General features: G+C 39.6%; 2 protein-coding genes across 4 annotated transcripts; both read left to right on the top strand.

Moving 5' to 3' along the window:
• LOC140243157 (coiled-coil domain-containing protein 81-like) lies at positions 1 to 13,986 on the top strand. Of its 2 annotated transcripts, XM_072322886.1 has the most exons (13): positions 1 to 183; positions 1,145 to 1,206; positions 1,571 to 1,727; positions 2,144 to 2,400; positions 4,742 to 4,821; positions 5,645 to 5,793; positions 6,673 to 7,118; positions 7,764 to 7,871; positions 8,265 to 8,434; positions 8,945 to 9,023; positions 10,181 to 10,462; positions 11,230 to 11,456; positions 11,972 to 13,986. In XM_072322886.1, the coding sequence occupies exons 1-13, from the start codon at positions 105 to 107 to the stop codon at positions 12,234 to 12,236; spliced, it is 2,361 nt and encodes a 786-aa protein (XP_072178987.1). In that variant the 5' UTR covers positions 1 to 104; the 3' UTR covers positions 12,237 to 13,986. The 2 variants fall into 2 exon arrangements, with proteins under 2 accessions (XP_072178987.1, XP_072178988.1); XM_072322887.1 differs by lacking the exon at positions 10,181 to 10,462.
• A 2,948-nt stretch (positions 13,987 to 16,934) lies between these two features.
• On the top strand, positions 16,935 to 23,275 carry LOC140242611 (uncharacterized). Of its 2 annotated transcripts, XR_011902142.1 has the most exons (4): positions 16,935 to 17,144; positions 18,215 to 18,320; positions 19,303 to 22,354; positions 22,917 to 23,275. XR_011902142.1 is itself a non-coding variant. In XM_072322363.1 (3 exons), the coding sequence occupies exon 3, from the start codon at positions 19,304 to 19,306 to the stop codon at positions 22,289 to 22,291; it is 2,988 nt and encodes a 995-aa protein (XP_072178464.1). In that variant the 5' UTR covers positions 16,935 to 17,144; positions 18,215 to 18,320; position 19,303; the 3' UTR covers positions 22,292 to 22,524. The 2 variants fall into 2 exon arrangements, 1 of the variants encoding a protein (XP_072178464.1); XM_072322363.1 differs by lacking the exon at positions 22,917 to 23,275 and having other exon boundaries at positions 19,303 to 22,524.
• The last annotated feature ends 1,820 nt before the right edge of the window (positions 23,276 to 25,095 follow it).

Here is a 25,095-nt window from a genome sequence, read left to right as displayed (position 1 = left end):
GAAGTGGAAACCAAGTTACTGACCAAACAGCATTTGGGATTTGCCACTCCAGTCCAATGGATATTTCCATGAATTGAGAAGGAAACGGCAAGAAATATACGAAAATGACTGAAGTTTTGCAGGAACTCGTTTCGGACGCGAAACGACATAAGTTTTCAACAATTCCAAAACTTTCAGACGAAGGTAAGTCAGCGTTTGAAACCGAGGACTTCATTTGCTCCGGCCCCAGCGCAGCCCGTGAGTCTGCGCTGTGCTGTCTATTGCCCGGCTGTTGTGCTCTGTTAGGCGGGGTACATCGCTGTATGCCGACTTGACATGACTTTGAGAAAAGATGTGTTTGTCCCTAAAATTCAGCCACTATTGCATTTAACTTAGGAGTTCAGTTTCAATAATGAATATAGAACTTGTCTATGATTGTACAGAATTTGTATTGCTTTAAAACGCTGTATGAATAACCCCTGTAACGTTCATACTGCCAGAACTATGTTATCTGACTGAGTGCAGTGTATTCGATGCGTGACCTTTTTCTTACAAGGCTTGAAGTTTATACCGTCCACACATGGCGACAGTTTTCTGTGAACATGATGAATATGATCTGATATGAATGATCACACTCAGTCAATGAGTGGATTTGGAACAAACATCCATTCTTCCAAGAATTCATCTTGTTTTGTTTTCTTCTCCTTTTCAATTATTAGCCATACATCTACAAGGTTCTGAATTGCCAGAATGAATTGTAACCCACTGTTAGAGCCTAACATTTAGTAACATTGGAATCAATTCAAAGTTTAATTGATTTATTGAAGTTGCACTTGCACTAATGCAGTCCACATCCCTTTTGTAGCAATGCATAAACAACAACAAAATAGACAAAATGGATCAATAAACAGTTTATCACCTCAATTTCATTTGAAACTTGTGTTGATTGATGATAGTTTACAAATAGTAAATACCTTTCCTGGCAATAAAAAAAGTGTTGACTGTTGCGATTGAGTGTTGGTGTTACTTGTCACTTGCCAAGCTCTAACTAGTCTAAGTTTGCAATTTGTATACTTCTGCTTCAGAAAAGAAATATTGTGTTATATTTATCGGTTCTACTTGTAAAACATGATGTGCTTATTTGTTTGTCTGTTTGTATTTGCAGATATTGTCAGCGTCTGGGAAAATGTTGCAAACTTTGTGGAACGCCACATGTCCCTTCAAAAGGTATTGTTCATCTTGTATTCCAAACTGACAATTTATTGCTTAAAATATTGCTCTTAACGTTTGTGGTCAAGCTTACTGAAAGAAAGAAAAAACTAGAATAACTTGTCCAAAGTATTCACTTTTTTGGGGGGTCTGTAAAATGTGTCATAAAAAAAATCAGAAATGTAGTCATACTCTGGTCACATGTTTATGGAGATGTTATGGTGTGAGACCTATGATATGCAAACATTGGTATGTTTGGTCTTGATAACACCTTAATTTGTATTTTGTGTACAATTCAATAAAAATGTTGAACCACTTTGTCATTAAAACCTGTAGTGTAGACTAATCTGTATTTTCTTTGCATTATTTCTCTCTTTTACAGGGCGTTCAAATTCATGGACTAGGAACCTTCACATTTACACAGAAGAAAATTGACGTAGGAAACAACAAATTCATCCTTATCCAGAGGCCTGTATTTGTATTATCAGAAAAATTTGCCCAAACTCATGGATTAAGCTACACCAAACACTTTACCTCAGGTGAGTTTTTTTAAGTAAGATTCTTTCCAAATGTACATTGTATAATCAAACCTAACTATACACAGCCCAGTTGCTGTACGTACGTAGCGCGACCATTCGCATAGCGTATAAACAACGTCTGGTCAGGCTAAATCAAACCATGCATCATGCAGGGAATGAAAATGTCATGAAAGGGGGAAAAAAAAACATCAACTGGTGGGTATACATACAGGTTATGCAGAAAAGCATAGTGATAATCAAATCCTCCTTGAATGTTTCTATTTTACTGTCACTGCTGCGGTTGTGCTCAATAATGCATTTGTGAAAATATATGTTCGTCAATTAAGCTAATTGAAAATGGAAATGCGATGAAATATTCATTGAAGCAAAGAGGGGAAAAAAACAGTTTGTCTGATTGTAACTTCTTGGTTTGACAGGTCAAGTTCCCATTGTCCAACTCAACTTTGCGATGCTGTCCAATGAGAGCCCTTTTGATAGGGACACAGTGGAAGGATGTGTCCGGGAGGTGCTCCAAGCGCTGTCCAGGGCCGTCCAGGCCAAACGCAACGTCGAGTTCACCTTTGTTGGAATCGGCCGACTGACCATCCGGGACGGCAAAGTCAAAATGAAATTCTACAAGGACTTTCTGAATATGATGGATGGATCGGGTCACCTGATTGATGCATTGAGAAATGTGAGTACATTTTCCTCATCATTTTGTTGTTGTTATTGTTTGGTCAACTTTTCATTCTGTTGTTCAGCACACACTGTAGTCTTTAAAGGCATAGTTTACCATTTGCAGATGAAACAAAACCCAGCATAAAGCATAAATCTAAAATTTGAGTTAGGGATAGAAACAACCAATGTAAAAATTTGAACTAGTATAATCGATGTTAAGTATTGTTAAATATACAAAATGTGAACAATAGTTATAATAAAAAAGGTTTCCATCCTAAACCATCTACAGTTATGGTTTAATGAGAAATATAGTGATAACTCCTTATATTTTAGGCTTTCACAAAATATTTATATGGTGGGATGTTTTGTGATATAACTGACCTACACATCACAGTACATCAAAAGTGATATCTTTAACATTTTGTAAATCACTGCTCCAAGAGGTAAACAGGACCAATACAGCCGTCTCCTGTTATAACGAAGTCCTCAAGACCAGCAGTTTCTTTTGTTGTATTGAAATTTTGTTATAGCAGAACAGTGAACAATATAAAGATATCACGATAATTTGTGGATCTAACCCTGTGTGTTATACTGGGAGCGCACTGAACTTGCATTATTTTTGCGTGTAATGATACAGTACATGACCTTGCTTTACTACTCAGAGGCATGAACCTTTTACTTTATTTCCCCTGGGCAATGAAGCATATTTGTGATGGTATACTGTGCATGCATTCATTTGATTGGTATGTGTATGCAGCTGCCACTTTTTCATTTCTTTTTAAGATTTTTAAAATTTAATTAATAATAATTAAAAAAAAAGAGGAATACACGTAGAGGAAACTTTGATGTGCCATCTGCTTTGGTTACATGTACAACACACATACTGTGTATATTTAACCCGTTGAGGATGGGCTGATTTTGCTACAACGTGCATTTCCCATAGACAGCTGCCCAAATATACTCGGGACTAGTCTTCAATGGGTTAATGTGTTGAATAATCAAAACTTCTATTGGACCGTACAAGTCCAGGGATGTACAGTAGATGCAGGGCTTCTACATGTATTTGCTAAGTTGTTACAGACTTCAAGATATATTTGGACTCTTCAATGCGATATAACACATAAAAAATTAACTGACATAGCATTACTAATTGTCTAAATCTCCACTTTGTAAACGGAGAGATAGAGAAAGTGAATGAGATTGGGAAACTGCTGAGATGATAGTCATAGATAATACATATACAGAAGAATGACAGGAATGTTTGTGGTAAAAGAGGAGTTAAAATAGAATTAGACAACTCAGGAATTAGATCAATTTTTATCATGTTGATGATAAATGTCCCCATTGCTCCAATTGATGTATCAAGGCCAAAGCAGCCACACACACACACACACAATGCAGCAATTACCAAATAACCTTCTCTTTAGTGCAACCAGCTAATGAAAAATTCATTTGTGGAGTGCGGTTGTCAGCGCAACAAGGTTGGCCGTGTTTCAATTTCATTGCCATCCTCCTAGGCTATTGATTACCTACATCTCAAATTGCATTGCAGTGCAGCGCATGCATCATTCTGTGTAATCAATCTGTCACAGACGTGATGTCATTTTGTATTGTTACAGCTTTCTACAAAGCATCTGACTGATGAGATGTTATAAGAAATTGATAGAAATTCAATGTTAGTGTGGTATAGTTTTCTTTTTCTGTATGGTAGAAGTGAAGGTGCAAATTATAAGTCAATCAAAAAATAGATATTTGGATTAACTTAGAACAAACATAATTGAGCATATAATATTACAGATGCAACCTGTACCCTATCATACACTGTATGTGCAAATACTAATTGTTTGCTCTGAGTATGACTTTGAATATTTTGTGATCAATGCAAATGCCATTTTAACAATATCTTGTTTACTATACTGTTACAGCAAGTAAATACAGTATGTGGTGAAATATGTCTAGGATTACATTGGATTTGAAACTGCAGATTTATGCTCGCAGACCTGCCAGAAAACAATGATATATGAGTTAAAATGTCATGTATAGATCATTTTTGTTGTGACGAGTGTCATATTCAGTTCCTCAATACTTCTTCAGAGAAATCATGAATATTCATTGAGCTAGAAGGCTTTTAGAAAAAAATGTTCTTTATTCTCTTAATCTTCTAAATAACTTTGGTAAAGAGGAGTGTTAGCAAATATTTATTTGCATGGCAATTTACATGGTTTCATGTAATCTATTCCTCAAAATGTATTATTATTCTCAAAGCAAATTTGCACTCTAAATTGATAAATTACTGTGTAACAAAAACAACAATGATACATTTCAGCCTGTATATCATTTTGTATATCTTGCTGCAGCGCCCGGATACAGCAGATTCGGTCATGTCTCGAGCCTCTGTCTTCAGACCCATGACTGGTGGTACTCTTGTTTTACCCAGGTAGGTTTGTAATGCAAAGAAGTGCATTCAGTTGCCCTGTGTAGCCTTTGTATCAGACCATTATTTTATTATTGCCACTGTGACAAAGTTAAACGCACAATTTTGTTTCTTATATGGTTAATTGTTTGAATTCCCCATAATTACTCACCATCATGTTGCTGCATGGAATATGTGTGATGCAAAATATTGCAAATGTACAGAGTTTTGATAATTTTCCCTTTGAGAATTTTTAAAAAATGTGGATTCATGAGTCCAGGCTTCAATGAGCATTTTTTTTTTTTCTCAAAGTGGAAAATGTTGAAGAGAAAGTTTCACGAATCAAAATATCCAGACAGTGGCCATTGTATATCACAATTACTGCTTAAGTAAAATTTAATAAAAGACAAACGTTAGCAGCAGTTTATATGTAATTCTACTGTAACTTTAAAGATACCGATTCTCAATGGTCAGCAGACATCTGGGTACTTCACAGTTGCTTGAGTGAAAACAAACCCACAATTGGTATACTTCATAGACAAAATTGTCTCCTTTTCTTCCATAATTGGTCATGAAATTCCATGAAACTGTCAGATATGGTCAATTTTAACATTTCTGATGGTCAAAAGAAATAATATTGATTAATTACATAAAAGAATTGTAGATCAAGGATTTTGAACGCCACTGTACACCATACACTGAACGCGTGTACATGCACAGCATTTACTTGCACCAATTCACACTCCAGCTATACTGAAAGTGCCATTCACCCAACCATGAGAATATGGCTCATGAAAGTTGTGGAATTTCTGTTCAGTATCTGTTTCTATCTGCTTGCCACATACAGAATCACGCAAGGGGCTGGCAAAGATGGGTTTGGATTTGAGAATGAGGAGAAACCAATGCCTGCTATCCAGGAAGGGGAGGAACCGGCAGACATCGTCGTAGAGGACATCGTCCAGCTCGAGGAAGAAGCGGAGAAGGATGCCGAAGAGGGTGAGGAAATTAAAATTTTGTCTTCAAATTGCATAAATTGACAGTATATTGCTAGCAGACATTATATAGATGATGACTGGCGGGGAAGGGAACATACCGAATGTTCCACCCGAAGGGTTTGAAATGCTATTGAGGGAGGTTATAAGTCCCGAGATGAAGTCGAGGGACTTATAGCCTCCCGAAATAGCATTTCAAACCCTGAGGGTCAAACGTTTGGTATGTTCCCGACAACAAAAGTCATCGTCTGTTATATTATATGGGTTAGTCAATTACCATCATTATCAATTGATTTGCATCAAACCGTACTGTGCATGCCGTACCTTATTGATATCATGGTACGCTTAGCGTAAAGGTCCAGCACGCACACAACGCACTCAATCGCGCTAGCTCGCGCAGAGCCAAATTCACTGTGCGGGTATTTGTTACGTGAAAATGTTTTCCCATGGGAGAACATAACAATGTTCGCCCATGGGCGAACATAACGAATGTACCTCCATCACGTGACTGTGTTTAGCCAATCACTAACTGGTATTTGACTAACCCATTTAATATTGCAAATTAGGGCAGGAAGATGTTCTAGCTCAAGTTGACACATTTGTCCAACGTTGATGGATTTACTGTACACTATGGCATTCCTCCTGCCTACGACATGAATGTTTGTCAGATGTTACCGTGTGATTTTCCGATGCATTTTCCCAAAAACTTGATATTTCGTCAATTGTTTGTTAAAGATCGGATGAATACAGGAACAAACAAACAAGTTTGACTGCATCAAGCAAGCATTCTATACCATGTGCCTCTCGTGTGTTTGTTGTTGTGTATGATATCTGATAGTATACTGGTTTACTGACTCTTTTGGTGCATTGATCCCACTTTCAGAGTCGGCCAAAAAGCCGGTCACCACTCTCCGGGCCCCATCACGCCAGGTCATCCCCACAGCAAAGGTCACCAGCATGAGCCTCTTGGATGACATTGCCCCATCTCCGCCCCCATCCCGGGGCGTAAAGGGCACACGCATCTCCCCATCTCCGCCCCCAGGCAAACCCCCTTCCCCAAAGGGCGAACTACCTCCTCCTCGCACTCCGGCCGAAATCCGAGAGTCGCTCTCCGCGGAGATGGTTGCTAAGGAGAGGGGCCACTCTGCACCATGTGCCCACTCCCACGAGAAGGCAGGGCAAGAACTGTGCTACCTCTGCCACCAGAGGGCAGTGCGCAATGTGCCAGTATCGTTTGAGGCAGAGCGCCGGCGGAAGGAGCAAGAGCAAGACCGTCTGCTTCAGCAGTTCCAGCACATGAAAGACACAGAGGCTATTCTCAGGGAACAGGTAGATTCCTTAAAAGCTACTTAATAATACCATCGAAGGAAGACAGAAAAGGCAATTTCATTTGAGTTTGGACTTATAGTCACATTGGGCAATGAAAACTGTAAAAAGGGAAACAGATCAAGCAGTCTTAATGGTCAGGTAGTCTTTATACATATGTTTTGTACTAATGCAGGTTGGATCATGGTTGCTTGATCCCTCAGCAGCCTTTGCCTGTCAAATACGGTTTATATTTCAAACAGTTCATTTTACAAAGAAATGTATGGTATGATTGATTTTTTGTGTACCAACTACAGTGTGAGCACCCAACTCTTGCACAAATCAGAGTTTGTCTAATTGGTATAAACTTATACATTACCGAGGTATCACTGTTTACTTCAGGAGTAATGGTGGGCCTTGAGTGCTATTAGCCAGTCAGACAAGTGAAGCATGACAAAAGCTGGCTCTGCCAGTAATCATATTTCAGGTATGAATATTCTTCCATAACTACCAGCCATCTAGCTATTAGTCGACATGCTAGATGTGAGCTTACATTTCTTCATGAATATTTATGTTCTCCTGTATTCATATTGCTGGCACACTTTGCTGTAACCAGCAGGGATGATTAAATCATGTATATATTCCCCCCATTTCTGCTCTGTTTTCCAGGGTCAAGACATGTCCAACAAGCACCATTCCCAGAAAATTGCAGCTTTCAACTTGGGCGTGAGTGAAGCCATCAAGAACAAACAAAAGGAGCGTTCCACAGACTTTCATGTAAGTAGTCATATTCTGCTAATAATCGTCTCGATGATGAAGGTAGCCCCCAACATTTTGTTTTCCATCCAACGAGAGCTGATGCAATCTCTCTACCAGTGCAGTATGAACAACACAGACACATGCTTTAGCTTGTTTTCATATACACGAGGTTTAGAGAAATTCTATGTGGGATTACCTCTATTCTGGTTCAGTTGATAAAGATCCCATATTAGTTTCATGATGCAAACACTTTTATGTGTACGCTTATCAGTACATGGAAGAAAAAGAACTTAGTGAGCCGTATCTCCAGCATTTGATTAGGTCCGGAAAGTGCTATCACGATGCAGGTTCTCTGTAATCTTTGGAAATTATGAATACCAAATTTACGTTAATCTTATATATCCCATACAGAGATCTTACATCTTCCAGAACCGCGCCCGCACGCCACCTCGCTTCTTGAGACAAGAAGAGTACGCTGGTCATTTGGCTGGTCAAGTGGAGGCTAAGGCGGCGGAGAAGGTCAAGCGGAGACAGGACACTGATTTTCTTGAGAGGCTAGAGCAGGTCCAACTGGCTGAGGAGTACGTGTTTAACCAATGGGTTAACCAATGGGTTCTGACTACCATAAGTCTCTACTCCAAGTAGTGTCCTTGTGGATTTTGTTCCTTTTGTCCAATCCTCATAGTAAAAAAACAAATTAAACAAAAACCAATAAAAGAAACCAATGGTGGTTTCTCATGATGTGTCTGCATTCTCATTTTTTGTCATCATGCAGATTTTAGTGGTATATTATGTTTTTATTTGCTATTCAAATGCCTTTCTGAACCCATCAAGTTGAATCCAATAATCCATATTTTTGTCATTCCGTGATGCATCTTTTTACTTTTCAGTTTTTCATGAGGTTGAATAAAGAATTTTCCTTCATGTGAACCCTTTGTTGTGTACTTGTATAAATGTTTGCTTTGGTTACATTTTCAAAAGCCTCCTCATTGCTACAATTCTAACGTGTTCTTCAGTTGGCAATGCTCTGCTTTTGTTTGCCCTCTGTTTATCTCATTCATTCTATCTTCTTTCTTGAATTTCTTTATCAGACTTGCAGCACAAAGAGAGCAGTATTTACGAGACAAGATCCAGCAGACCGACATGTACAGGAAGGCCCTCTCAGCCCAGGTATGTAGCAAAATATTACCCAGACAGTCCCAGTACTGTATATGCCAAATATTTCGCGAGGTTTTTATTTTCGCGAATTTCGCGAGTCAGGTGCTATTCGCGAAATTAGAAACTCGCAAAAATATTGACTCTGATCCTGACATGAATGTGACGCACGCGTACACATTTCTCCCTTTAGTACAGGACTCGATGATTGCGAATTTAACCACTCGCGAAATCACCGGGAAGTCTCGATTCGCGAAAATATAGACTCGAGAAATATATGGCGTATACTGTATGTTCCTGATGTTGTGATTGCCTTGTTTTTTGTATCATCCAATGTAGGTTTTCATCTTGTAGATTTTAAGTGTCATGCACTGCTCTGTTGTGCCCTCTGCTCTGCTCACTATCCAAGACTCTGCAATAAGTCCAAAAGACTACCTGTAATATCCATCGTGATTAGATGGCTGACGGTATATCGACAAAGAACGTGAACAGGAGAAAAGAAATGCAGTTGATGCACAAATATAAGGCATAGAACCCCAAGGCATGTGTGCCAACAAACTCTGATGAATGCTTCGTTCTGGGTCTGCAAGAAGCTGATGGCTCGAAATTCATTGTCCATCATGTATATTTCATAAGTTGAAGTCAGTGAAACTAACATCTCAGCTTGTATGTCCTTTATCTCATGAACTCTCTGCAAAACAAATTTACATTGCATAAGTGTGTGTAGTTTCACTCCTTTTATTGTGCATATTAACTGTGCGATGTAACATTTCAATCTCTCTTGCTTTCTATTTCTCTCATTGCACCTTTCTTTTCATCTTCATCCCCATGCTACTATACACCTCCCCTCTTGTGTGCTGTGTTTCTCCTTGCAATTTATATACCCTGCAATCTAACCTTTTCTCCCTAATTTTGTCCACCAATTTACTCCAAAACTTTCAACTCACTCATTCTGGATCTTTGCCCAACTCATTAAAATCCATTCTTTTGTGGGTTGTTAATCTGCATCTCATTCCTGAAAAAAATACCCCACTTTCTCGCTACCACTTTTTTTTTTCTTGCCTTACATGGCTTGCTCAATCTATGCTGCATCTTCACACATCTTTGGTTATGTGTCTGTCAATCCAACCATCAAAAAACGTGACTCAATTCATCCAACACCTGGAAACTAGATTAAAATCAAAGAAGCCCTGACTACCCTAGAAGAGGCCAATTGTAGCCTCGTGCTTGAGGCGATCCCGAGGGAAGATGATAGGCTGGCCAGAGATGGGTTGATGGCCAAGGGGGACATGGGAGGGGGGGAGCTGGACAACGAGACCGAATGCTGCAGTCCGTCTGGACGCCCGCGACTGCCGGCCCGCAAGATGAGCCCGCTGTCGCTCCCGGTGCCGAAGATCATCCTGCCGTTTTCCAAGACGGAGCCGCTGCGTCTCAAGATGCCAAACCATCGCATGGTACTCCACATTGCTGCTGAAAAGTTCTCCCGCCAGTCGTCTTTATAGTTCCCTTCTACCATGCACACATACAATATGATGCCTTCAAAATAATCATGATTCTCAGAATGCACAAGACACATAACATGGTGAAGGTGTCACTTTTAGAACACATGATATCTTACTGTTAATCTGTAAAGAGGATGTGGAACAATACTGTGTAAACAATCGTGTATCACATAGTACATTGCAGTCAAATATTATGGTGTCGGGGTATTGATATATCCAACTGAAATGTTTGCTGAGTGCTATGGGGTTGACTCTTCAACCAGTAACAACAGTAGGGGGAAAAATCAACTGTGTGATACTTCAGGTGTGGGAAAGATAGAATATGCACAATTATATATGAGATGGGACTTGATCTCTTCTATCGTGTGTGCTTGCATAGAACTAACACATTTACTGGTCAGATGTCATGAATAGCACTTATTCTAACATACTCTAGCAAACTAACACTCTTCTTTTCATATCAATTCATATCTTTTACTTGACAATTTTAACCTGTGGAAATATGATGTTATCATAAAAGGACATCTCTGGACATATTGTTATATTTCAAGGCATCTTGATTCAGCAATATAGTCTTTATGCAGAACATACTGTGCAGAGCATAGCATATTTCACAAATTCCAGTGTAGGAGTCTCCAGTGACAAAGCATTGGTTTCACATCCTTTTTGCTGTTACGTCTTACTCATTCTTGCCACTTTTATTTGTTTAAACCCTGTAGGTGCGCTTCAAGCCCCTCCCGATTCCGGGGGCCGTCCCTGACTCCAAGGAGCCCATTTTTGGCAAGTTTGATGCCACCAACGAGCAGCTGGCCGAGCGGAGGCGGAGGGCCATTGAGGTCTTTCAGGAGCAGATCTCCACCGTGGAAAACCGACGGAGGGACAATGTGCTGAATCACGTCAAGCAGCAAACGGATGAGACGGACATGTTGGAAAAGACACGAAGAGAGTGAGTATCGGTCAATACACCAAACTCATCTTGATATGTCTCTGACATCGTATCTGACATCTCTTCAATGTAATATCCTAAGTATATCACAGTCTAAAGATTTTTTTTGGGGGGGGGATAAAAAAAAAGTCTTTTTTAAACCTAGTGTTATTCCATTTACTTCTTATATGCAGCCCTGAAAGACCAACTGTGTATAAAGGGTAGGTGTACAGAGTATGTTCAAGCCAACATTAGTGGTAATTCTTCAATTTTGTGAATGTAGATACTCTTGTCATCAAATTTAGCATATATCTTGTAAGCAAGTGGAAATTTGTCAAAAAGTGTGAATTGGTCACCAGACAAACAAAAAGTCTGAAGACTGTAGTATAATTCTTTTACAGTCTGTATCATTAATAATTTTCTGCTTCCATAGCACTCTGAAATATCAAGAGTAATTTTTTTTTTCCTCGTGACTTTATAGTCGTTATCTCTAACCAGCCCAACCTTACTTTCACTCGTTGTGGTCTTTCTTCCAGGCTGATTGCCGACCGTGCTGCCCGCTTTGAGCAGGCCTTCCAGACGAGGAAGTCCCTGGAGGACACGTGGAAGGAGGCAGCCGCCCTGAAGAAGAGCAGGGAGGAAGACCAGAAGCTGAGGGTGCAGAGTCCCGGCATCCTCCTGCACGAGCAGTGCGACCGCTACAACCGGTGCCAGCAGTGCCTGCGCGTGCTGAAGAACTGCGGGGAGTCCAATATCTGGAGCGAGTCGAGATACATCCCAGGCTCCCGACTCATTATATAAACGAGTGTTGCACACACCACGCATGCAATTTGGAGACTTTTTTTTTAGTTCTATCGGCAACTTTGTTCTGAACATTTAAATTTACCTGAGATTCATACCGTGAGGAATGATGTTCATTGTTTGACAACAAACACACAAATGGAATCATGCCACAGTTAAATCACTTGCAATTAGGCACATAGCTGATGAAGAGTACTTTCGAGCACAACTGATTTGATCTGATTGATTGTAATTGGTTCTATCATATTTGCTGAGAATTGGACAAAGTATAAAATTAATCGTGCATGAGCAAGTTAATTATTGGACATCTGCACCTGTGATGGTTTTCATATGAACTCATCAACTTCATAGGAAATACACTATTTACTGAAGTGTGACACCTGGACTTCGATAAATTCTGTAGCATTCAAAATTTTGTTCGAACATCCATCCCTGTGCAAAATCCCAAATTCAAACACACCATCCTGTCAAAGTGCATTCAGTCATATGGTGAGACTTTGGCAAAAATGGACTGTTATTTGGATTGACAAAGAATCATGAATATTCACCAAATCATGTACAACAGTAATCTATCAGATCATGATTATATATTTTCTTTTTCTTTTTTCATGCAACTAAGTGTTACCAAAAATAAAGATGACTTTCAAGCACAAACTAAACTGGTGTTTTTGTACCTATGCACTGCTGAAATAATGGTAGCAATAATTGATGGGAGGTTACTGCTAGAAAGTTTTGACTACCGTACTTGTTATCAGTAATTCACGTTGTGTGTAGTGAGATGACTGACAGTGATATGTTCAACTATGGTTACTGTAAAATTAGTCGGTTAGCATTGAAGCGAATGTGAAAATCTGCTACAGCAATAAAACAATGTCAGATTGTGGTCTTAATGTCATTTCATAGTAAATACTTTGGATATAAAGTGCCTCTAATTAACTTTTGTTGCAGCACAGTGTTCGTAAGATGTGTGTTAGGTCTTGTGTAAAGTCTTAGTAACATGAGATTTGCACAAGAGGTCAATGAAGAACTTATGTCTGTATATCTTGAGCAGTCTAGTACAATGTTTATGACTGGGCATACAGAAAATAGATTATTTTTCTCATCAGTGTGATGTGCATATTTCTTAGCATTGTGGCACAGAGATGTGTGATCTCTCTTGTCCTAGTATGTTAAAGAAATAATGGTAATTGGCGTGGCACATCCCATGAAATTGTTCTGGTGAAAAATGGAGAAATAGAATGGTTCAAGTTGGAAAGGCTAGGGAATTGTGAGCTAAGACAACTTTAGGGCTATGATTTATGATTTGATATCATAACATCGTGAGCAATGATTCATTCAAAGGGCTACATGTATCAGCTGACATTTTTAAAAATGTTTTTTTTTTTTTTTTATTGGATTTCTCTCTACTCGTTAAGTTGGACACACTTTTGGAAGCAGAGTAAGACTGCTGGTAGTATCCTTTTTTTTAAACAGACAGAAAATGTATTTGAAGAATCTTTTTTATATGTTGTTTGTAATATGGTCTTGTGGGAGGAGGTTACTTTGCCTGAAGAGATTTTGGACACTGAATATGACTTGTAAACTCACCTAAAAGGATGTTTGTATACTCGCTCTCCTCTGCTTAGACATAAAAATGGCAGTGCAATTCATGTTACTATTACACTTTCAGAGGTGTTTTCATGATGTTGATGAGTGTTTAATGGTTTTACCCTCAAAGAAAAAGAAAGATTAAGTGTGCTCTTTATGTATTAACGCATCTATGTCTGATGAGGAAGAAAGCTGTAACAATAAACTTTTCAAAAGTGTTACAGTACCAAAACCCATATAGATTTAAAACACACTCTTTATTTCAGTGTAGCATTGATATTCGCTCTTCAGCTCATATTTTGTCACCCTTTTCACTTACATCTGGTTCCATTTTCAATCAATCAATTGTGATTTTTGCAGTAATTATTTTCACATGTTAATAGTAGTATGCACAGGCAGCACACAAGACTAAAAAAAAAAAAAAAAAAAAAGAAAAGAAAAGAAAAAAGTACTGAGTCTTAGCTGTATAACATAAGAATTATGTGTGCTTGTAAAGCATATCCAACCATCTGCATGCCTTGTTATAAGTAAGTAACCTATGTTTTCTTCTCTTTCAATCTTATGTCTGATGCTCCTGTGATGACAACTCATTGATTCAAGCTATTCCAAAAATAATTTTGCTGTCATTGGACACCCATTGTAACCAAGAGGCTGTAGGATAGACTGCTCGTAGTCTGTTTGTAATCAATGAATTATGCATGACAAGTTATTTATCTGCCATTCAATCGAAGCAAAGAGTGAAGTGTTGATGTGTAGGCACCTTAAAATTCTCATTTTTAATGTTCTTAACCTGTTGAAGACTAGTCCCAAGTGTACTTGGGTTTGTCTATGGAAAATGCATGTTGTAGCAATATCAGCTCATCGTCAATGGGTCTTTCTTTTTCTCCCCCTTTCTCTCTCAGTTTCTCTGTGTCTTTTTGTATGAATGACATGATACATGTTATGTCATATACATACAAAATGATGAGTGTCCAGCTAAGCAACACACTCTTAGACATCTTTGTCTAGTAATGTTAATATATTTCTTTGTTCCACAAAGTACGCTAGTGGTTCATGGGCATCACAGATGTACAAAATGCCAAGTGGCAAGAATTAAGGAGAATTTTCTTATGAATTTCAGTGGCACATGTAAGAGATTACAGTGACATAGATGAGAATGTTTATTGTAAGGCAAGTATGATCATGAGAGTTGAATTCCAAGGTTATTTAATTATTTCCCTCCATTACTAGTATTTATCAGAATGCAAGTTTGAGATGGCTAATCAAGTTTTAGAATAAAAAGTTATATTTGTGGCCAAATTTTCCTCTGAATTATGATGTAGTAAAGGTATGTGTTATTTTTTTTAACATGGGCATTCTTCTTGTAGTAGACTTATACATTATATTTAATAAAAAGAAAGTAATAATAGAATTTCAGAAACTCATTTCAGTAGATATGCAGGACTAGTAAGGTCATTATCACAGAATGTGTTTCCATTTTGTTTCTTATAGGTAAAAAGTATTACCTTTTAAATTCAGTAGCCAAAATGTTCGTCTGAATGCTATTGATTTCAAACATGCATGTTCATAATGTCTTTTCATAAATACCTCTTTGTCACTCTGTTGATCTTACAAAGTATACACCCTGCTCTGCCACTGGATCCTTTACATTCCAGTCAAACCTGACATTGTGGACACCTGTCTGTATAATGTTTACCTCTCTTCAGAGGCCATCGTAGATTTTACGTCAGAAAACTTGTGTACATATAGTGATAGGTCGCTTCCGTAATGTATTCTGACTTTATGCATGCTTTGTTCACAAAAGTTGCCCTCAATGACCACAAAGCTTGCAGGAGGCTTGCCCGCCCTAGCAACAACTAGGCGAATTCCTGCTCGTGGAACTTAATGGAAGGGAGCGGGTGAATGAAATGCTCTAGCTGTTACTAGGCTGTCTGAAAAGAAACATCCATTACAGAAATGGTCTATTGCCAATGAGAAGCTGTCAGAGCCATTAAACATTTTTCCTCAGCTGATATGTTCACAGTGACTGTGAGAATTTGCACATTTTTTTTTCTCATCACTGAAGCGAATGTAGAAATGTATAAAAACGTGATTGTCAATATTTTCTAAATGATTCTGTCAGTGTGGGATTTTTATTCTGTAACACATGCTCCGTTTTCAGGAAAGTTTATTTTGCTTTTCAATGTCATTCTCATTTATCTTGAAGGTCATACTATGTTTTTGATGTCATATGATTTAAATAAAGTGTAAATAATAGAAAAGAAATATTATTATGACACCAGTATGTATTTTTTTTTCCAACTTCAGTTACGGAGGCTTCTTTCTGAATATGTGTGAAATAAAGCATCATATTAGTTTGTGTCACCTACAGAATGTGTCTTTCTTTTCCTGCCTTGACAGTCCTTTGCAGCTTATAAAAAAAAAAGAAAAAAAGAAAAAAGGTGTAACGATTTCAGGGATGATTCCTTTTAAACTGAATAGATCACGATTGATATGTAGCTAGATGTGACATTTTGGCATGTGCTGTAGACCTACAGGCTGTAAATAACTGGAAAGATGAAAAAAAGAAGAAGATAATTACGGTGATGATTAATTAGGGATCATGGTGATGATGATGGTGATGGTGGTATGATGATGATAATGACGATGCATGATGGTGGTGATGGTGATGGTGATACCGATGATGATGATGATTGATGATATGATCCATGAGGGTGGTGGTCAATGATGATGGTGATGATCGATGATGATGATCTCGATGATGATGATGTGATGATGATGATAGTGATGATTAGCGGATGATGATGAGGGAAGCATTTTTGACAACTGACAGTCCCAGTAGATAAAAGAGCAAAATCATTCCTTTCTTTTTTTTCTCAGCTATCCAGTATGCAATTTTCATTCACTAGCTGACATGAAAAATAAGAGATAAAATGTTAACAGTGTTAGTTTTTATATTCTGAAATGGAAAGTCGCATCACAAATTGAAATATTGGTCTGTTTATGTTATGTTCTAATCATGGAGCTACTAACAGTAGCTCCATGTTCTAATCATGGAAAAATGCCAAGCACACATACAAGCAGTACTCGGTCGAAGAGATTGTTCTTAAAATAATTGCTATGCCTACACTCGGCTCTCTGCCAGGCGCCACACCTTCGCACTCAAAACGGCCAACAAGGAGATAATGCGTTGTAGCATACATTATGTATAATACGTGTACTAAGTGGTGCGTACGTCGTGGTAATACACAAAGGCCGTATATGCTATCTTTGCCCGAAAGTACAAAATCAACGATATTTCCCGTTGAGGTACTCGAATTTGTAAGTAAACAGCTTGTATCATAATTTACATATGCCTAAAAATTACAATGTTTTATAAATTGTGTTTCCTGAACTCTTCATTTTTCACAAGTTTGTTAGATTTGTCAGAAGTCATCTGTCGTCGATATCGCCGGTCTTATGCAGTCCAATGTATTCAATTTCATGTCTGTGCAATAGCGTAGGTCGCAGCGTTGTGGATAATGCGACCTTGTCCTTATCGTCGTGTTGACGAGACCTAACCAGTAGAATACCTAATCAGTAGTTTACTTGCTCCAGCCATTCTACAATAGATGAAGGTCTAATTCCAAACCTCTCCAGCTTTTATGTTTTGACCTGGGTCCTTGCCGGTCGACAATTTTGGCGGCCGGACGGGAGCGGGCCCCTGGGCGCCTCCTTATACTACTTAGTCCTACCTTGGGCGCCCGGGCGAGCGAGGGCCTAAGCCAGGACTGGCTGGGACTGGAACTGGCCTGGCTTGGATTGGTTGTGTTAAAGAGGTTCTGTCGTTGATAGTTTATCCCTCATTTCTTTCTTTTTTTTTTTTCTTTTTTTTTTTTGAGCTTTGTAATTGTAATCATCTTTGACATATCAAATTTTACTCTGCGGTCTGTCTAGGAAATAGGGCCATGGCATATGATGATTATTTACACAGCCCTATATCGCTGTAGTCAGTGTAGTGTATTCAAAATTTACACAATTCGTGTCGCGAGCAGCCACCTGCACCTGATACACGCAGGCCTACATTTACATACTTTGATAGATGTATACTGTACTCTGCCTGTAATATGTGGTCAGATGGTAGATGACTTTTTATCACTCATGAGTCATGTTTTTTCCTAGACTGTCTATCATGAAGTAGTAACTAAAAGCTAATGTGAAGAATATGCTTATCACTTAATAAGTGCCAAAGACCAAGTGTAATTTGACTTCATCCTCAGTTCGCCATGGTTTACGGAATGGACCACTAAATAAAAGAAAAAAACAAAAACAAGAAAAAAAAAAACCAGAAAGGGAGTGTGGATTTTGTCATTGCTCAACACTTGTTATTTTTCTTCTTTTTCTTTGTCCAGGTAAGGTGATCAGAAGCTTGGGCCCATTTCTTTATCAGTTTGCAGCACACTGAAGCATCAATGTACCAAGGACTCACCCGGATGACTGTTTTGGTGTCCATGACAGGTGAGATGTCCGGTTTTACTTCCTTTTGTTTCATGTTCATAATACAGTTGAAAAAGGAAGTGCAATTTACATATTTGTAATTATTCACTTATTGTATTACACACTCTCTTCAAATTCAGTTAAGCATTGGAAAATAAAAAAGATGATTTCCTTAATGGACTGTCAGTCAAAGCTACAGTCAAGAAAAGTTTCTATTTCATATCTAACCCATTTCAATACATACAATTGAATCTTCTTGAGTCAATGGCGCATATACCCTATGTTGAACTGTCGCCTAAGTCGATGAAGAGGAAAAGCCCCAAATTACATCTTTAACCTTATGCATATTATTCATATGATTTACATGGCCGTTTTTGCAGTAAAAGGGCGGTGCACAGATGCGACTGTTTTACCTTTCCATGTTCCATACATTCACTACTAAGTCTAGAAATGGTGTAAAACACAGTGTGTAACAGAATTTGAGTGCTGTTCAGTCGAAAAACAATAAATTTTCAATGAGCATTAATTACTTGACCTTCATATATATGTTACGGTAGTACATATAGTGGACGGCGAGTTGTGACAATATTGGGGTGTAAGATAAGTTCACCGAAAATTGTTCATATTCAATTGGCAAAAATTCTAATACCAGGTACATTGCTTGTTTGAAGTAATTTAGGGTCAAAGTTATCTATCATTAAACTGTTCTAAAAGATTGTATTATATTAGGGATAATGCACATTAGAAACAGAAAATGAAGCGACATCCCTGAAATGTACATTTTTACTGTGTAAATGTCCATATTGTATGCATGTAAGTTGGACATGTTGCTGTGTTTTCCTCTGTCCCATCAAGATCAATTTACACTGAAACTTTATGATTATTTGCAAATCAGGGCTTACTTGATAAAATGTACCTGTGGAGGTCTCGTTTAGTTTTATAATGGTGGTTAACTGAGCAGTAGCATTGTTACATCTCATTATTTTCATGCCCACAGAACCAGAATGAACCCTCAGCACATCCCTCACAACATGGGATACCTGCCACTCCTGGCAGAAGAAGGCTTAAAGATTGTCAACAGCTACCAGGGCAATGTCCAAGCCCACAGTCTGGCGGAATACCACCAGGGTGGTGCACATCAGGGTGCCTTTGGGACCCACTATGAGGTTCCAGATGATGGCTTTAGTCATCAGGAAAGGATGCAACAGATTTACATGGGCGCTGGAGAGCAAGACTTGGACATGAGTGTGTACAATGAGCAGGGCAATAGTATTGGTCAGTTCAACCAACCCCACTACTTGGACAAGCATGCCATGTCCCTGGCAACCGAGCCACGACAGAGGGGCAGGGGTAAGAAAAATAGAGAAGGCAAGCAACCCCGGAAGCGTGGACGAGATCCAACCACCTGGAAGAGAAATGCAAGCAAGATGAAAAGAAACAGTGGCCAGTCGTACGTGAATTCGACGGGAAGCTTGATACCTGCAAGACAGATGAGGGAGCCGTGTAAAAACTGTCGGCAAAAATGTCCCGAGAGGATCTCTGAGGAGGAGAGGAAGGAGATATTCCAAGACTTCTGGGACTCCAAGAAAGACTGGACGGCCAGGAGGATCTACTGCATCGACCATGTCGTGCCCCAGCCCATCCAGCGCCGCAGGATCAAGACAGGAACAGACAAAAAGGCGCGGAGATTGAGCTTCAATTACCATCTGAGCGTGAAGGGAGAACAGGTCAAAGTGTGCAAGAAATTCTTTCTCAGCACTCTTGCCGTTGGTGAAAAGTTTGTGATCATATCTCTGCACAAGAAGACTGTTGATGGCAACGTCATGCCAGACAGGCGGGGCAGGCATCCAGCTGCCAACCAAATTCCTCTTTCTGTAAAGCAGGATGCGCGGAGACACATCCAAGCCACCCTTCAGGACCAAGAGATTAGTGGGGACACAGGGCAACAGGAACAGGTGAATCTGACTAAGATGTACGAGGCCTATGTCGCTGAATGTGAGATGCAGCAGAAAGAGATTGTCAAGAAGCACTTCTATCGCAAACTGATGAATGAGGAGTTGAGGATCACCCAGCAGAGGTTAGAGGGACCAGGCACCCAGCGAACTGAAGAGAGACCCCTAGACTATGCCCCAACCCCTCAGGTCAGTGCCCTTGAGTGCCTGATTAAGGAACTGCGACAGCAAGAGGAGGAGCGATGCAAAAAGTTAAAGCAGAAATCCAACACAAGAGAAAAACTCAAGAAATATCATGCATTAAGATATGCTGGAAAGGAGTATGTGAATTTCAAGGGCCAGTTGAGGCCTTCCAGGAAGATGAAAGAGCCGTGCGAAAACTGTCAGAAAGAGTGCTCTCAGCGCATAAGTGATACCCAGCGACAGAAACTCTTTGAGAATTTCTGGGACTCTAGCAAGGACTGGAATGACAAGAGGAGGTATGTCCTCAGCTGCATGGATTCTCAGCCCGCCAAGGTGTTGCAGTTCAGTTACAGACGTACAAGACTGCGTACGCGGCCCGGCAGACCCCTTCGGTTCTCATTCTTCTTCGAGGTGGATGGGAAAAGACAGCAAGTTTGTCGGAAGTTTTTCATCAATACGTTGGGATTAAGTCACAACTTTATTGCCTCATGCATTTCCAAAAAAGATGAGAATGGAGAGTTCAACCCTGACAAAGGGAAGACTTATCGAACACTTGCCAAAATACCACCAGCGGTGGCCAAAGAGGTCAGGCAGCACATCATCTACAACTGCTGGGCAGATCCAGATAAAGGTCGTGAGTACCAAACACACTCCTCCACCAAAGGATGGTCATGGAACGTATCAAAGATGTACAGTGCCTATCGAGAGGTCTGTTGGATGCGTGGAACAAAGCCTGCAAGCACGTACATGTACAGGAGGGTATTCAGCGAGGAGATGAGGGTTGTTCAAGAGCACAAAGTGGTGGTTCCTAGTACCCCAAGCTTAGGCACAAGATCACATAAGAAGTCACAGTCAGGTGCTGACACTGACAGGCGAAACTCCACAGCAACGCAAGCAACTGAGAAACCAGCAGGAGAATCGGCTGAGCAAGACCTTTCAAACATTAGTGTGGAAGGGACAGAACTGAGCGAAGGAGAGGAAGAGAAGGTAGCCGACAATACTGCCCATTCTAGCCGTGAAGATGATGAGGATTATGTTCCATCCAGTGAAGAGGAAGAGGAGGATTCAGAGATTGATGATGATGATGATAGCGATGGCGATGCCAACTACGTTTCTGAGGCAACAGCGAAGAAGGGCACTGAGCTGTCAACAGCTTCAGAGTCAATGGACTCGGCACTTAAAGAGGAGACAATGCTGGAGGATCTCGCACACGGGTCCTCACCAACTCAGGCTGCACCCAAACCAAGTGGATCCAAGCCAAAGAGGAGACGAATGTGGGACACAGCAGATATGAGGTGTGCCGGGCAAACGTACATCAACGACAAGGGCAACGTCATTCCTGCGCGCACCATGAAGGAACCATGCCAGAACTGCAGGAAGCGATGCTCGGAGCATGTCAGTCCCGAGATGAGGCAGAAGATTTTCAACATGTTCTGGAGCAAGGAGATGTCGTGGGAAAAGAAACGCCATTACGTGGAGAGCTGCATAGAGGAGATTGCTGTCAAGACGCGAACACTCCCAGCATCGCAGATGAAAATCAACCGCAAAGTGCACATGAAGTATACGCTGAGGCTTGGTGACTGGGAGCAGAACGTGTGTAAGGTGTTTTTCGTGAACACTCTCGGAGTCAGCCAGAAGTTTGCCATCGTCTCTTTGAGGAAGCAGAAAGAGAGGCTTCAGCATTGCGGACAGCTGCCTTCTGCCCCCCAGCAGCAACCTCCACTACCTCCCGTGACCCGGCTACAGGCTCCCATCTTGGCACAACCAACTCCCCAACATGAGCAGCCAACTGATCCAAATCTGCGAGACGTCCTGTCCCACCTCTTACTCATTCCTACCTCCAACTCCTCGGAGTAATGCGTCTTGCCTGCTCCTACTCGCAGATGTCAGTACATCTCAAATTTTACCTTTTACCAACAGGTGAGCCATGTCTGAATACTCAGCACTATCAAAAGTTAGTAACATGACTTGTTGTCAGAACATTTGTCTAGTCTTCATTCTTCACATCATTAATTTCAAGAAGCATAAGAACAAAACATTTTGTTTCATGTCTAAATACAAAGAGGCATTCCAAGTAAGGACACCTCAGGAAAATTTTGGAAAGAAACTACATGTAGCTAATTTGATGCAAAAAGTGGAATCCATGAAGTCCCATATTTGTCCTAAATCACATTGACATTGCTGAGAGAGAGAGAGAGAAAAAAAAAAAGTATGCAGACTTCACAGAGAGTTTGAATGTTGTATAGAATAGACACTGGTGGAGATGTGAGTCTATAAGGGGTGTTATGTTTTTTTCTAAAAAGTGCAGATATACGAGATCAGAAAGTTCATTACCAGGTTTTTGGTCACAAAATGTAGTGTTGTTTTCTCTCGTCCATATTTTATTTGCAGTGTGGGCTGTCAAGTTCATCATCACAAAAGTCAAATCAAGTTTTGTGATACATCTGTACTCTTTCTTTTCTTCCACTACTTGAACTCCTAGTTCAAGTCCTTGATATGGTGTAACAGCAAGACCTGCTCATCCCAGGGGAAAAAAAAAAAGGACATTGGCACCATGCCCAATGCTCGTGTTTGCAACTTGTAAACTGATCAAAGATGAAAGCACTGACAATTGTAAAGTGCTAGTCTTGCATGACAACATACCACTGCATTAAAAAGAAAAAAGAATTAGACACAAGTGATGTTTTACACTTTCATGAACAGCATCTAGAGGGAACGATCATTCAGAGTTGCAAAACAATAAGGAAGATGCTGTGTTCATAGGATTTTGCTACACCCAGGAATAATCTAAGAATAACCTAAGAATATCAGGAGTTTCTACTTTACTTTCTACTTCATGTTCAGGACCTGTCTTGAATGTCACAGTGATGTTGTGTGAAATGAGACTCTCTTAAGTACAAATACACTGTAGATGTGGGGAGGGGGGGGGGGGGGGGGGGACTTTGATGACTTTTCAAACATGCATCCAAAGATTTCATTGTCATTTACCGAAGATGTCAAGCTGGATCCAGAAAGTTCTCTTTAGTAAGGCATCAGATCCCTTATCAGGTATTTTCACATTTGAGTTTGACAAACATATGCATGTGGTCTGGGAATGTCAACATCAATTCTCTCCAATCTCATCCTTCTTCCAAAAACAAAGGTGACCCCTGATGATATCTTTGGCACTCCTTTAATACAGTACATGTATTAGGGAATAATCTGTCATACTATGTTAGACTTGCACAGTCTCTAGGGTGAGTCAGGCTTCCAAGAGGAGCTCTTCCGTTCAAAAAATCATTTGGGTGCTGTCATAGAGTAGATGTAAAAAGCTGTGTATATGCATTTGAATGTTAAGATTTACACAATGTTTTGTAATCATCCCCCCCCCCCCCCCCCGACTAGCAGTATTGCCGTACAATAAATACATTTTTAGATCAATATTAACAGTAAGCATTCAAAGAGTGAACAGTTTATTCTGGTGAGGACATGCTGTTCCTTAACAATTGTGTTAATGTTAGTGATTGAAATTAAACCATGCATTTACTTTGTCTACAACAGGCTATAACTGTTAAGACTTATAGTTTGATTAACATTGATTAAGGAAGGTTTATGGGAATTCTTTGGACTTGTTGGCAAGTTGGCAATTGATTATGCCTTCACACACTACACATACCTCAAAATGTGAATGGTAACTGCTTTGGTTCACAGGCATTTACATAGTACATACATTGTTTTGTGAGTACACGTACATGTATATACAGTGTACCATAATTTGAGGTTTGTTGGAGATTTCCCTGCTAGGAGAGATGTGTATGTCATTGTATTCATCCAAATGTGGTGATTGATGAGATGATTTAGATACTGTATCTTTCACAGTTGGAAGTTATTGGAATTAGCTTTGTGTTGCGATACATCTTTAAGCCTTCAATAAGTGAGTGTGTGCAGTTAAAGTTGCATTTTAAGGTTGGCTTCTTTCAAGTTTGTAAGATTAGATAGTCTCTACTGTCAATGTAAGATCATAAGGGTACCAAAAGAACACTTTTTAGCCCGTCAGGAAAATTTTGATTCCCGGTATACAGGCATTCCTGTTTTAACGAACACGATTATAACGAAATTCCGGTTACAACGAACTAAAAATTCAGGCCGGAAAATTATCCGCTCTTTGTTGTATGTTGTTTATTTGTTCGGTTGTAATGAAATTTCGATATAACGAAAGAAAACTGCCGGTACCGAGGACTTCGTTATAACGGGAGTCCACTGTACTGTACATATTTTGATATGGGCAATTCCATGGGAATGTGGACATGGCACTAAAATTTCAAGTTTATCTTATTGCAAAAGAATTACTCATTATGTATTACCCATATATTGAAGTTAAAGAAACTCAAAGAATTATATCAATCAGTCAAATATTTCCCGAGAAACGGCTGCAAATGTAGAAGACAATTTTTCAGTCATCCAAATTGCTAAAATGCATGCTTAACTTAATATACATTTTTTTAATAGAAAAATTCTGCTAGCACTTCAATTAATTTATTTGACAGAAGCAAATTGGTTCTACTTAATTATCCCATGAGGAAATTTTTATGCCACCTTCAAAAATTTTTCATCACCACATGAAAGTTCAGCCCTTGAGAAGTGTAACGCGAGTTACCGAAACAAGAAATATTTTTCATTCT

Source organism: Diadema setosum, chromosome 19 (assembly GCF_964275005.1).
Source record: "Diadema setosum chromosome 19, eeDiaSeto1, whole genome shotgun sequence".
In the NCBI taxonomy this organism is placed as follows: Eukaryota; Metazoa; Echinodermata; class Echinoidea; order Diadematoida; family Diadematidae; genus Diadema; species Diadema setosum.
Note: the sequence above shows the minus strand (reverse complement) of the source record. Positions and strands in the feature narration are given on the sequence as shown.